The sequence below is a fragment of the Alexandromys fortis genome, unplaced genomic scaffold (assembly GCF_014885135.2).
Source record: "Alexandromys fortis isolate MF-2015 unplaced genomic scaffold, M_Fortis_MF-2015_v1.1 scaffold_56, whole genome shotgun sequence".
In the NCBI taxonomy this organism is placed as follows: domain Eukaryota; kingdom Metazoa; phylum Chordata; class Mammalia; order Rodentia; family Cricetidae; genus Alexandromys; species Alexandromys fortis.
In genome coordinates, this window is record NW_026067935.1 from 6,706,741 (window position 1) to 6,720,522 (window position 13,782).

General features: G+C 49.1%; 1 protein-coding gene across 1 annotated transcript in view; it reads left to right on the forward strand.

Annotated features, from left to right (window-relative positions):
* The first annotated feature begins 700 nt into the window (after positions 1-700).
* Positions 701-13,782, forward strand: part of Vps37b (VPS37B subunit of ESCRT-I) — a 31,503-nt gene continuing 18,421 nt past the window's right edge. The window contains exon 1 of the mRNA XM_050146546.1: positions 701-875. Within this exon, the coding sequence (XP_050002503.1) occupies positions 765-875 (111 nt within the window). The 5' untranslated portion in view covers positions 701-764. The remainder of the gene's footprint in view (positions 876-13,782) is intronic.

Below are 13,782 nucleotides of genomic sequence, written 5' to 3' on the forward strand. Positions count from 1 at the left end.
CAGGCTCCAAAGCCACAGAGAAACCCTGTCTCGAAAAACCAAAAAAGTTAAAGCGATAAATTATGGGAGAGGAGACGTGGGTCAGCAGGGGATGGACACCATCTTCAGGCCTCAGAGGGCATTGTACCCACACGACAGACACTCACACATATACAAAAAGCTTTGTTTATTAAATTCTATACTCAATGCCTAATACTGTACCACATTCCAAGGGAGTCGAAGGCACCTGGATGTGTTTCCCACTCAGTCTCCTTCAGTGCTCTGGGATCAGTCTCGACTCTGAGCTTCTGGCGTTTCTTCTGTTTGCTTTCTGTTTTTATTTATTTATTTTGTTTTTGAGGCAGGGTCTTACTTTGTAGACCTGGTCGGCTTGGGAACGCTCTCAAATAGACCTTGCTGGCCTCGAACTCACAAGACCAGGAATTGAAGGCAAGAGTCACCAAAGGCCAGCTTGCCTGTCCTTTGAGTCCTTTTTTCTTTTCTTTCTCGAGGGGGTGAAAAAAAAAGAATCTTACGACCTCACCACATACTCACGCTCACCGTAGTGACATCACGACCGCGTGGGTACTGGTACTGTCACAAGCCCTCAAAGACCCCTCGCAGAAGCCTCGGACCCGGGCGACGCGCTCGCGCGCCGATGACGTCACACCCAGCGCTGGCGTCACGTGCCCCCCCGCGGGGGGTGGGGCCTGAGGGCGGCGCTTCCGGTCGGCGGAGCCTGGCGGCCAGAGTGGCGGCAGCGGCGGCAGCGGCCGAGTGGCGGGATGGCGGGCGCCGCGAGCGAGTCGCGCTTCGCGGGGCTGTCGCTCATGCAGCTGCACGAGCTGCTGGAGGACGACGCGCAGCTCGGCGACATGGTCCGGGGGATGGAGGAGGTGAGCTCCATGGGACGGGGTGAAGGGGGCGCTCGGACCGCGCGCTGGCAGCCGGAGCGGGGCCCTGGGGCGAGGATTGGGGGCCCGGAGGGCCCCAGGCCGGCTCGAGACGGCTATCAGAGCCTAGAACATTGCGGTGTGTGGGGCCGCGAGAGGGAGCGAGGGCTCCGAGATTGGGGTGGTAGCTGTGGAGGGGACTGCGGCTGAGTCTCTCGAGGACTCTTAGGGCACCAAGGCAGGTAGATTAGGCTCGGATTTGGAAACACTTCGAGGGGAAAGCTTGGAAAGTCGTCGGGGCACTGGAGCCAGTCCGTACGGCTCGGATCGGGGGACTAGCCGGAGCTGACGGACGGTTCTTAGATGGGCGTGTGGGGAGCAGAGATCTGTAGCTGAGTCTGGGATGAGATTCCGAGAGGGGTCCTCGAAGTTCAGAAGCTCCAGGCCACAGACAGCCAGGGTTGAGGTGGGAAGGGGCCCCGTGGCTGCCGGCTCCCCAAGTGCGCCTTTCCGTCAAAGTGGCCCTGGCAGAGTTGGCTCAAGAGTTCCTTCCTTTGCTTGTTCTGTGCACGGTCCGTTGATTGCAAGAGGCTCCCTTTCCCCAGGCATCCCGGCCTTCATGGAGAGAAGGGATGGAGGGAGGTCTAGCGTGGCTGGCTGTACCTCACGGTTGTCTGCTCACCTCTTTGGGTTCCTGAAATTGCTTCTGGCCACAGAGTAAATGGGGGCTGGGAGCTGACTGCTGACCCCCCCTTCGCCATAGTCCAGGGCCTGCCCAGCCTCTGGAAGGCATGTGCCCGCCCATGTTATCTCCCTCCACACCTCGCCTGTGGTTTGCTCTGAGTGACTGACTTCCCTTTTCGCTTCTCTCCCAACTGGTCCTGAGTCTGAAGCGCCGAGTCTGGGGTTGACTGATCTAGCTATCCCTGGCCCACCTACCTACCTCCTTTGTCTGGGAAGTCTGAGCTTCCCTAGGCCCGCAGTGCCTAGCTTCGCCTCCTGCCAGAAGCTGGTGTAAGGGGCTTTTGGCAGGCTTTCCGAAGAAGGATTGTTCAGCACCCAGCCAGCCCCCTTCCAAGGGTCTTGTACATTCAGAATCCCTGGAAACCCCTCAACAGTTCATTGTCTGCCTCCACAGAGAGGCCACTGTAGTAAGATGGTATCAGTCTTTCCATTAATACACCCCTTGTATTCATGGGCTTTGCAGCTTGGCACATAGAACGTTGCTCCGAGATGTAATTTACCCAGTTTGTGGTATCCATGTGGCAATTTCCATTTTGGAGAATAAGAGACAAAATCCGTCTTTCGTGGCTGAATTGAGAGTTCCGTGTCTGCACAAGAAACGGCAACCCTTGCTGTGCTCTCTGCCATTTCTGGGAGACGTTTCGTTGGCTGTGGGCAGAGTGGCGCTCTACTTTAGTAAGAACACGATAGGTGTGCTTTTCAGCACGCGACCCTGCCTGCAGGCTGCAACTTTGCTATATGTGACTATTCTGTCTCAGCCAGAACAGCTGCTGGAACTCTGTAGGTGGAACATTTAATAAAATAGACTGCTGTTTAGCGGAGGGATTGGTGGGGGGTGAGTCAAACAGCCTGCTGGTGGGTGACTCTAGCCTCTCTAAAAACCTGGAGTGTGTTTTTATTGTTTTTTTTTTTTTTTTCTGGGGGTGGGGCAGGGTTTCTGTGTAACATTCCTGGTCGTCATCCTGGAACTTGCTCTGTAGACCAGGCTGACCACAAACTCAAGAGATCCTCTTGCCTCTCCCTCCCGAGTGCTGGAATTAAAACAAGGAAACAGCTAGAAAACCAGAACCCCTGGTTTCCTTGTTTTAAAAGCATGACGCCTTCAGAAACAACTATTGCTGAGTAATTTCAGTCACTCTGTGGTCTGCTCGGATGGGGCCTGCCAGTCCTCAGCATTTCCTTACGGTTCTACGGTAGGAAGGACACTTGTACTCAAAAATAAAATTTAAAATCCTGCTAGAGTCATTTGACTTTCTCCTATTACAGTCTCCAGGTTTCAGCTGGTGGGGGGGTGCACACCCCTTTAATTCCATGTATTTATTTGAGGATGGTTTCAAGAGACTATTCTGTGAACTCCTGAGCAAAAGGCGTGTCTATGATAAAAGGGTTAAAGAACATCGGGCTTTGGAATTGTAGACTGTGGGCTGGACTTGGCCGCTTTCGTGCTGTGTGATTGTAGGCAGGTCACTGCACCTCTCTGAACAGCTCTTGGGAAGGACTGTATGATGGTAATGGTCAGGTGAGTGGTGACTTTTGGTTAGTGTTCAACATTCAGTAGCAAGTAGTGGCTGGAACCGGAGCAGTAGGAAGACCTGCATTGGGTCCCCAGAACCCATGTAAAAAGCCAGGAATGCTGACAATACCATTGTCATCCATTTGGCTCCCCCAGGACTGGGGAGACAGGAGGATCCCTGGAGCACACCAGCAAACTGCAGGCCTGTGAGAGGAGCTGTCTCATAGAACAAGGTGGATTGCACCTGAGGCGGGGGCACCCGAGGGGGGCACCGAGCTTTCCCTCTGGCCTCCACACTACTGTCCGTGCTGCCTGTGTGCCCATGCACATCCGTGTCTGCGTACACACGGAGAGAGCCCCTTAACACCCGGGGATCTATTTTTGAAAGAGCAATTGATGTCATCCCAACAGATGAATAGGGTCTCATTTAGAAAACTTTAAAAGTAAATTCAGACTTGCCTTTAGCCTAGTAAACATCGTATCTTTGTACAGTCGGAAGGGTCAAGGGTCGTGTAACTTGGTGGCTCTAGGAAGCATGGGGAGTGACTCTCAGCACAGAGTCTCATAATCCGAAATGAAGGCTCACGCTCAATTTCTCTCTCTCTCTCTCTCTCTCTCTCTCTCTCTCTCTCTCTCACACACACACACACACACACACACACACACACTCACACAGCTGGCAGGAGGAAGTGTTTTAAATTGTAGAGTAGGCTTCTCTCAGCCTGAGGGGATGTTTTGTGGCTGCCATAAAGTGTGTCTTGTTGGAGGACTCACTTGGGCTTAACTGCAGTGGGCATGTGTCCGCTTACACTATTTTAATTGCAGCCTGCGAGTTTTAGCACAGCTCAGGACATTAAAATGATGCCGGTGCTGTAGGCTCTGGGCCCGCGTGTTTTCTCTTTTCCCGGCTCTCCTGTCCGTTCTGCTGCTCCTTAAATGCAGACACCATTAGTGGCCTTTTCATCTTTGGGGGGGTGCATGTTTGTGTCCTGGCTGTCCTGGTACTTACTCTGTAGACCAGGCTGGCCCACAGATCCGTCTGCTTCTGCCTCCCAAGTGTTGGGACGAAAGGCGTGCATCCCCACACCTGGCTGACTTGGGGGGGGGTACAGATGGGTGTTGGTGTACAGGTAGGGGTCAGAGAACAACTTGAGGAATAAGTTCTTTTCTTCCTCTGTGGGAAAGAGGGATTGAACTCAGACTTGCACAACTAGAACCTTTGCCACCTAAACCAGTGGTTCTCAACCTGTGGGTTGTGACCCCCTCTGGAGATTGAATAACCCTTTTACGGGGGTGCCTAAGACCATGGGAAAACACAGATGTTTACACTATAATTCTTAACAGTAGCAAAATTACAGTTATGGAGCAGTAGTGAAAACAGTTTTATGGTTTGGGGTCACCACAACTTGAGGAACCATATTAAAGGTCACAGGATTAGGAAAGTGGAGGGCCACTGCCCTAAACCGTCTTACTGGCCTCCTTTCTTGAACTTATTTCTGCATGCCTGTGGAATGTGCCTTTATCTGTCCACATGAACCCTGTTGACTGGCAGGCACTCCCATAAAAGGAGCAGTTGCTTGGGGATTAGGCAAGCACACCCTTGGGTCACTTCTTGTGTCTTCTAAGGAAATGGCAATGCTGCCTGCTCGCCAGCTAGGGCCTCCCTCACAGAGGATTCAGATTCCTCAGCCTTGTTCCTGTGGGAATGGAAGTGCTGGGCGTCTGAAAAGACAGAGTTCTGTGGGAAGTAGAGAGCTCTGTCTGGAAGAAGCAGCCTCCTTGAGGCCTGTGCCCTGCCCCAGTCACAGTGGCTCCTTGAAATGGAACGCTCACCCCGGGCTGAGTCATTGCTGGTGGGCCTGATTTTTTAGAAACCAAGACTCGAACTTGCTGAGGGTCTGTAGTGGGTTTCACTCTGAGTCTTAGCTGTCCTGGGACTGACTGTGTAGGCCTAGCTGGCCTTAAACTCAGAGATCCTCCTGCCTCTGTCTCCTGGTGGCTGGGATTAAAGATGTGAGCTACCATGTCTGACTTTTCTGTTTTAAATAGCAGTGTAGTTGTATGGGGAGATGGTAGGTAAGAGTCATGTGACTGGGTGACACCTTTTAGGGAGAGTGGTGGTGCCTGCCTTTTAGGATTTTGTGTGTTCCAGAGCAAGTGTTCCCTAGAGGCCTTTCTTAGTCAGAGCTTTTCTGAATTGGTAGAGTGAAGCAGGTGGATTTTCACAAATTGAGACCAGATGGGGCTCCAGTGTCAGGAGACTGTCCCAGAGAGAGGTGTCTGATGCCCATCTTATAAGCTGGTAACCTCCCTGTGGCCCCGTTCTGTACTGGCATCAACATAATGCCTAACAAAAAGGGTGTCCCCACGGCGGTGGGGAAGAGACAGAAATCTTTAATAAATAAATAAATAAATAAAATCAATTCCTTCCACCAAGTCAGAAACAGAGAGCTTGCTCAGGAAAGTTTCAAAATCTATTAAAAATAATAACAGACCACCATTGTGCAAACTGGGTCGTATCATAAGCATTTTCTAAAAACACAGGTATTTTGATTCTCTTATGTTTTGTAAGGTATCCGTATCTCCTTGTGAGTTTTCAAAACCCATGAGTCAAACTATAAGGCAAAACCAGGCCATTAACAAAGCCTGTATAAGGACCTGTAGGAAAGCTTCAAAAAAGTTAGATATGCCCATGGGTCCCAAGAGTCATAGTTGTGGCCAAGGTCAAAGGTCTGTGACTACTGATCCATGAATATAAAAATTTTTAGAAGGATTGTTTACAGAATGTTATCAAAGCTTCTATGACACTGTGAACCAGATGTATCTTTAATAAATACTTTAAATCCAAAAAAAAAAAAAAAAAAGGGTGTCCCCATCAGTGCCACCGTGACCAGTGGCCTAGCCTCGAAAGGATGAGCAGAATGCCCAGACTGAGCCAGAGAGGGGCTCCTGTAGGTGGAAAGGGAGAGGAGATCCTGTTGGAATGTGGGGCTCCTGCAGGGCTTCTCCAGGATAGGGGTGTGTGTATGTGGCTCTGCAGTTCCCTAGAACCATCTCCGTGAGGTTCTGATTTCCACCTTGAGCGCCTGGACATGAAAGGAGCTGGAGGTTTGGATGACTACTAGGTACTTAGTGTGTCGTCAGAGCAAGGAGGTGCCATTGGATAACTGACAGAAGAGCCCGGAATTCAGTGACCCCCATTATGACAACATCCTCTTGCTGTGCTTTTGTCAGACGGATCTGAAGGGGAACTTGACCTGCAGTGGCTGTGTCCGGAGCTAAGGAAGGCCAACTTGTTGTTCATGAGGTCCATAAGGACCATAATGATAATAACACACCATAATGCAGTATTTGTAGTGGACGTTGTCATGGGGACTCATGCCAAGAGCACAGTGCAAGGTTATCCACAAAGACTCGGCAGCCACTGGCACCCAGAACTTGCAGAGACTAGAGTTGTATTTGGCCATTTCCCTCTTGGCCATCTCCTGGAAGAACTGTCTTTACCTCCAGGACAAAGGTGGAGACAAAGCTCCCTGCAGGACTTCTTCAGGAGGAAGAATGAAAATTCAGATGGCTTTGTTGTCTTTGGGTTACATGACTGGCTCTCACTAAGCAACCTCAGTTGGCTTGAACTCTCTTGCAGGGCTCTAGTGCAGGGCTCTAGCAGGCCTGAATATAGCAAATACATCACAGACAGACTTTGCCTTTTACTGTTCTCTCCCCTTTCCTCTTCCTAGCTAAACCGTTACATTATGTACATTGGTTTGTTTGGTTGGCTGGTTGTTTGGTTTTTTTGTTTGTTTTTGAGACAGGGTTTCTCTGTGTACCCCTAGCTGTCTAGGAACTCTCTGTAGTGTTGAAGTCCAGCAGTGAAAACCCCCCTTTGAGCCTGGCGATGGTGGCTCACACCTTTAATCCCAGCACTTGGGAGACAGGCAGGTGGATCTCTGTGAGTTCAAGACCAGCCTGGTCTACAAGAGCTAGTTCCAGGACAGGCTCCAAAGCAATACAGAGAAACCCTGTCCCGAAAAGCAAAACAAACAAAAAACAAAAGACAGACCCCCTTTGGCTATCCTAATTAATATGCCTATTTAACTTAACATACCCTAATTAACTTAAACACCTCATCCTAGCAGGGGTGTTCCCCTTTTTCCTTTATAAACTGCCAAGTTCAGAGTCCTTTGTCCCTCAGGCAAATATACCTTCCCTTCTCCCACGCCCCTTTTCTCCCCTCTTCTTGTTCCTCTTTTCCATCCTCTCTTAACCTCTCTGTGTCTTTGTCTCTTATCCCATGCTCTTTGTCCCTCTGGGCAAATAAATCTCCTTTGTGCTAAAGTCTTGAGCTGACTTTGAGGTCCTTTTTTTTTTTTCTTTTCTTTTTTGTTTTGTTTTGTTTTTTTGAGACAGGGTTTCTCTGTAGCTTTGGAGTCTGTCCTGGAACTAGCTCTTGTAGACCAAGCTGGCCTCTAATTCACAGAGGTCCTCCTGCCTTGTTGGAGACAATGTAGGTCCAACACAGATTCCCTAACTCGACTGGAACGGAGTCGCGAGGAATAAAACCCACACAGCTTACTTGGTCATCATGGAAGAGCCAGCTCTCTCTTTATTATCCAAACATCTTATCTATTATCACATCAATTGAGCGGGAAAACACGTTAGGCTGTCTCCTAGGTAACCACTGTGCAACTACCTGTGTGCTAACAGTCAGCTAGCCCATGAATTAGCATCTCTATAAGACATCCTCCAAATTCCAAAGGGAGGAAGCACCAAACCTCTTAACTCTTAAGTCATCAGCTTCAGCCAACATCTTTTCTCAGGTAATCTACATTTATAATAAAAGAAACTAGGAGCAGTACATCCTGGCTATTGTTAGGCAAAGACAGCTTGTCTGCAGAGTTAACGTGATCAGCTCAGACCGGGCTAATGGCTCTCGTGCCATACAGAAATATGGGCCTATACTGCCTCTGCCTCCTGAGTGCTGGGATTAAAGGTGTGCGCCACCACCGCCCATAGACAGTCTGGTCCCAAACTCCCATTCCTGCCTCTGCCTCCTGAGTGCTGAGACTAAAAGCGTGCACCACCATCTCTGATACTTCTTTCTTTCTTAAAACACTGCATTTCATGTATATGTGTGCCTGTGTGGAGGTAGAGGACAGACGTCAGGTTGCTCTTATGTCTACATGCTAAGCCATCTGGCTGGCCACATAATTCTTTTAGATCAAAGCTTTTGTTATGTGCAAGGATTAACAAATGGCCTCTTGAGATTTTATTCATGTTCATAGCCCGGCAACCAGCATGGTGGAGGGACACAGTGGGTGCCAATTAATGTTTGCCTACAGACAGCCAATTTTATTCGTGTGGACATAGCTGAGTTCAAGGAGGCTTATTCATTTACTCAGCCTTTGTGGGGAGCCTGTTGTGTGCTGTGCTGGGGATGTGATACTAGAAAAGCCACAGTTTTCTCTTTCTTCCTTTTTCTCTTTTGTGGGGCCAGGGATAGAGCCCAGCGCCCTCCACATGGGAGCCAGGTGCTCCACCATCAAACTGGACCCTCAGCCCCCAGTGTTCCTCTTCTAGTATCTTAACTGCTTTACAGGAAGCTAAATCCACACACCCTGGCCTGAGGAAACCCAGGAAGCCTTTGGAGCATGGGGGGGGGGGGGAAGGTCAACAGAGTGTGCTTCCTGGAGGAACTGTGACTCAGGAGCTGTAATTCAGAGGTTGAGGCAGAGTTAACCTGGTAATAAGGTAATGAGGGAAGGGCTCTAGGGCCTGGGGGTGGACAGCAAGAGCAAAGACTGCAGGAGAGGCAAGCGCAGGGAGGCACTAACTGGCTAGAGAGCAGGCAGCAGCAGATGGCCTTAGGCCTCCAGGGTAAGGAGCTTGGCCTGATCCTCTAGAGAGCCACTGCAGGTTTAAGCCAGGGAGTGTTACAGTTGGCTGCCCTTGACATTTATGTAGATGATTCTGGTGTGCACGTGGGAGTGTGGGGGTGAACTGGGGGGGGGTAAGGTTAGGGAGCATGGAGATCAGTTAGGACGCTGAAAGATAAAACGGAACCTTGAGTTGCCAAAATAGTGGACTTTGGGGCCGGAGACCGCATTCCCAGCAGAGCCAGCTGGGGCTTGTTTTGCCCAGATGGAATTATAGTGAATCGGTAGTGTGTGTCTGCCAGTCACACATTATAGTGCGATATAGTGGAAAGCTAATAGATTGTGTGTGTGTGTTCAGCAAGAAAATGACAGGAATAAAAGGCAGCATAAGTTATAAAAACTACAGAAAGTGGAAAGTCAATCATATGTATTTATGTATTTGCTTTTTGGTGGCGATGGGGAAAATGACAGCATCTTGCTATGTAGCCCAGGCTGGCCTCAAACAGGTGCCCTTCCTGCCTCAACTTCAGGAGTATTAGGACTGCAGGTGTAGCTGCCATGTGATGTAGGAAGGGATAGACTAAGACAAGATTTGGGATGCAAGAAAACTTTGGGGCAAGTTTCCCAAGTGCTATCTTCCCCACTGTCAGCATGGTGGTAGTATCAACAATAGCACCCTAAATCGGGGCCATGTGAGAAGCTCAGGTAGGGCATGAATTAAGGCTAGACAGGGTGACTTGGTTGAGACCCTTATTTAACAAAAGAAAGGGAGCTGTAGTTGAGACGCGTGCATTTAATCCCCAGCACCAGATAGTGTGTGGAGGCTCTGTGTGGTCCTGGCACTTAGGAGCTGGGAGGCAGGAGGATCAGGCATTCAAGACAATCCTCAGCTATATAGGGAGATTGCTTCCAGCCTGAGAAAGAAAAGGAAAAGGGGGATCCTATTTAGTTATTCTGAGGATGAAATAAGAGGCTGTCTGAGATTTCCAGTACCTGATGTTAGAGAACTGAAAAGGCCTCTGTAGTCAACACAGCCGTGTGGGGCTGCTGGAGCAGACAAACGTTTCCCCTCGGGCAGTAATTCCTGGAATCTTAATTCTTGGTGATTACACTGCTCTCAGCAAATAGAGTTGGGTAAATGGTGGCTAATGATCTGGGGAGGGGCTGCTTTGTTCATTTTGGCCAGGGGGTGGGAGTGGGGGGCACATTGGGGGGTGGGAGGCTGTGAGATCTGGAGGCTGTGCACCTATGTGCAGTGTTCTGATTTCCTGATCGTAGTGGACTCCTGGGGCCTCCTGTGGGACAGATGCCATCTGCTGCTGTCCCAAGGGCCCTGGGATATCAGAGGAGCACAGTAGATGGCAGGGTGTCACTGATAAGTTCTGTGGTGGGAAGGAAGGGCCATGTGAGTTTGTGCTCTGTTTCAGGAGGGAAGTAGTTTGTGTTTGTTCTTTCTGATCCAGCCCATCAAATGCTCAGTGACAGACAGGCTGGGGCACACCTTCAGAACGGTTCTGCCCTGTCTGTGGGGGTCCAGGGATGGCCAGTCAGGCCATCAGGCTTGCTACCACCAGTCCCCACAGCATGATTTATGTAGTTAACACATCTTTGAATTCTGTTAAGTGGAATTTAGCTTTTTTTTTTTTTTTTCCTTTTTCTTTACAATGGGTTAGTCTTGGGACTTAGGTGATGGCTCAGTTGTTAAGAACACTTATTTTATTATTTTTTGTGTCTGTTCTTGTTTCCCCACCCCCACCCCGCCCCTGCTCCCTGCCATTGCCATCTGGTCCTCCACCACGGAGGCAGTGGATAGGCCCCGTTAGGGCCTAGAAACACACACGTGTGAACAGCTAAGAGCACTGTATAAGCTGATTAACGCGGGTGCTCTGGAAAGTCAGGACAGCCTTGGGCATCTGGTTCTCTATATGAAATAACTAGATTTTTGTTAAGAAACTTATGTAGAATAATCTAGAGAGCAATAGTTTCTCTTTCGGCTCTTCTTTAAACCACCTACAAAAAGGGAAAACCCCAAACTCTTGATTAGAGTAGGATTTTCTCATCTATTCCGAAGTGAGAGTGGGTAATCCAAGTCCCGAGAGTAAAGTTCATTAAACAGAGTTCAGGGTTAGAAGGGTCACGTCAAGATACACAAAGAGCAAAGTCGTCCACAGTCTCAACCAGCATAACCTAGGAGGGGAGGCTGTGTTCTTATTTGCGCTTTATAGAGACTGTTAAGTTTAGTTCCTGGTTAATGGGAATCTGCCGCTGCTGGTGTAATAATAAATCCAGGTTTATTCCGAGCACAGCATTCCTGGGTGGCCCCAGGGGAAGTTGAGGGGAACACGTGTTTGTTCTGCAGGGCGGAGGCAGTTTTAATACCCTGTAGGAGTGGTCTTGAGCCTCTTTGGGGAGGCGTCTTCATTTGAGGACTTTCTCAGGGGCAGTCTGGACTGAGGCAGCGCCAGGGGGAGGGGCCTTGGAGCAGAGTCTCCAACCGAACATTCCAGACTCTTTGGGATACCAGGGGCTAGAATGAAGCCTTCATCCAAACAGAGACTAAGCTAAAAAGACATGAATCTCTTGAAGTTGTGGGTAAGAGGAAATAGAAAACCAAGACCTGGGTGCTTTGGTGGTTGGTCCTGAACAGAAACCACTAAGAAAACCAGGTTCCAGGGTGAGCCGTGGCATGCCCTCTTAGTTCCAGCTACTGGAGGGGCTGAGAGAGGAGGGTCACTTGAACCTATGAATTTAAGACCACTCTGGGCAACATGGGGAGCTCTATCCCCCACAAAGGGGAAAAAATGAAAAAGTTGGGGTTTAGGAATTTTAGTAAGCTGAATTCTTTTAGAGGGTGGACTGGGGAGAGGAGAGTCTTCATTTTTAAATTACCACAGAAGTAACTTGGCAGAGGTGACACACGCCTTTTAATCCCAGTACTCACGAGGCAGAGACAGGAGGATCTCTGCGAGTTTGAGGCCAGCCTGGCCTACATAGTGAGTTCTAGGACAGCCAGAGTTATGTAGAGACCGTGTCTACATAAATTAAAAGTGACAGTCTTGGGGTGCTGTGATGGCGGCTGTACTGAAGAAGACCCCTGGCCTGGTGGGGTTGTCTGTGTGCGACACTCCACACGAGAGGCTAACAATGCTGTATACAAAAATTCTTGATGTTCTGAAGCAGTTCCCTAAACATGCAGCCAATAGAAGTGCACAGAGCAGATGGCCAGTGAGAAGCTGGATATGGTCAAGGTGGAGCAGATGTTAAAAAATGAAAAAACTTGCGTCAGGGTGATTCTTTTTTGTTTGTTTTTTGTTTTTTTGAGTCAGGGTTTCTCTGTAGCTTTGGAGCCTGTCCTGGAACTCGCTCTTGTAGACCAGGCTGGCCTCGAACTCACAGAGATCCACCGCCTGTCTGCCTCCCGAGTGCTGGGATTAAAGGATTAAAGGCATGCTTCAGGGTGGTTCTTCAGGCTGAAAATGAACTAAGTCTGGCAAGGAAGGTGCTGCAGTGGAAGCCGTGGAGCCACTAGTGGGAGAGCCTCCTGCCAACCAGCGGAAGTGGCCAAAATCACAGCGTCTGATGGTTGATGCGAATTAAATTTGGAATTAAATGTTCTATTATGCTTTTAAAAAGAAGTGACAGCCTTTGCCCCTCATGGTGAGCCTGGTGTTTCTGCCGCTCTCAGAGCAGCCACATGCTAACCAAGGGCCAACTGTGTTTGCTGCCAGACCTCTCTGTTCCGGGTTTATTTGCTTAGTAATTCTATAGAACTCTCCTGCTGATGAACTGTGAGTGGAAGGAGGAAGGGCAGCTTCCATGAAGACCAAACAGTGTGCTTTAGAAAGTGGGGATACAAAGTATTTTACCAGGAAAACAAAACAAAAAACCCAGAACCTCACTGTTGATTGAGGTGTGTATTACACCAAGAGCAAATCAAAGAATTCCAGGATTCTGCTCTTGTGGTACTTGTCCGGTGCCTGAGTTTGCTCCGTGGAAGGATGAGACCATGTAAAAAGGAAGTGGAGGCTGGAGAGATGCTTTGCTCTGTGGCCGGAGCACTCACTTTTCTCATAGAGGACCTGGGTTCAGTTCGAAGCACCCACATGACAGCTCACAACCATCTGTAACTCGAGTTTCAGGGGATCCAGTGCCTTCTTCTGGCCTCTCTGGGCACTAGGCATACATGTGGTGCACATACATACCAAATAAATAAATCTTTGAAAGTGGAACCCAAGCCTACAAACTACAATCCCAGAGATCTTAGACAACAACGCGGACATTAAGAGAGACTTACATAGATACAATCTACATGGGAGGTAGAGAGTAGAAAAAGACAAGATCTCCTGAGTAAATTGGGAGCATGGGGACCTTGGGGAAGGGTTGGAGGAGGGGGAGAGGCAGGGAGGGGAGCAGAGAAAAATGTAGAGCTCAATAAAAATCATTAAAAAATAGATTTAAAAAAAGAAAATGGAGGGCTGGAGAGATGGCTCAGTGGTTAAGAGCATTGCCTGCTCTTCCAAAGGTCCTGAGTTCAATTCCCGGCAACCACATGGTGGCTCACAACCATCTGTAAAGAGGTCTGGTGCCCTCTTCTGGCCTGCAGACATGCACACAAACAATATTGTATACATAATAAATAAATAAATATTTTTTTAAAAAAATGGAACCTTTGTTTCACGAAAAACAAAGCTAGGGAGCCGGCTCCGGGTAGTGTTTGAAGAGCTGCGTTCTGTCCCCAGAAGCCATGTGTAAAACCCAAACTCCTATAAGTGTGGCAGGT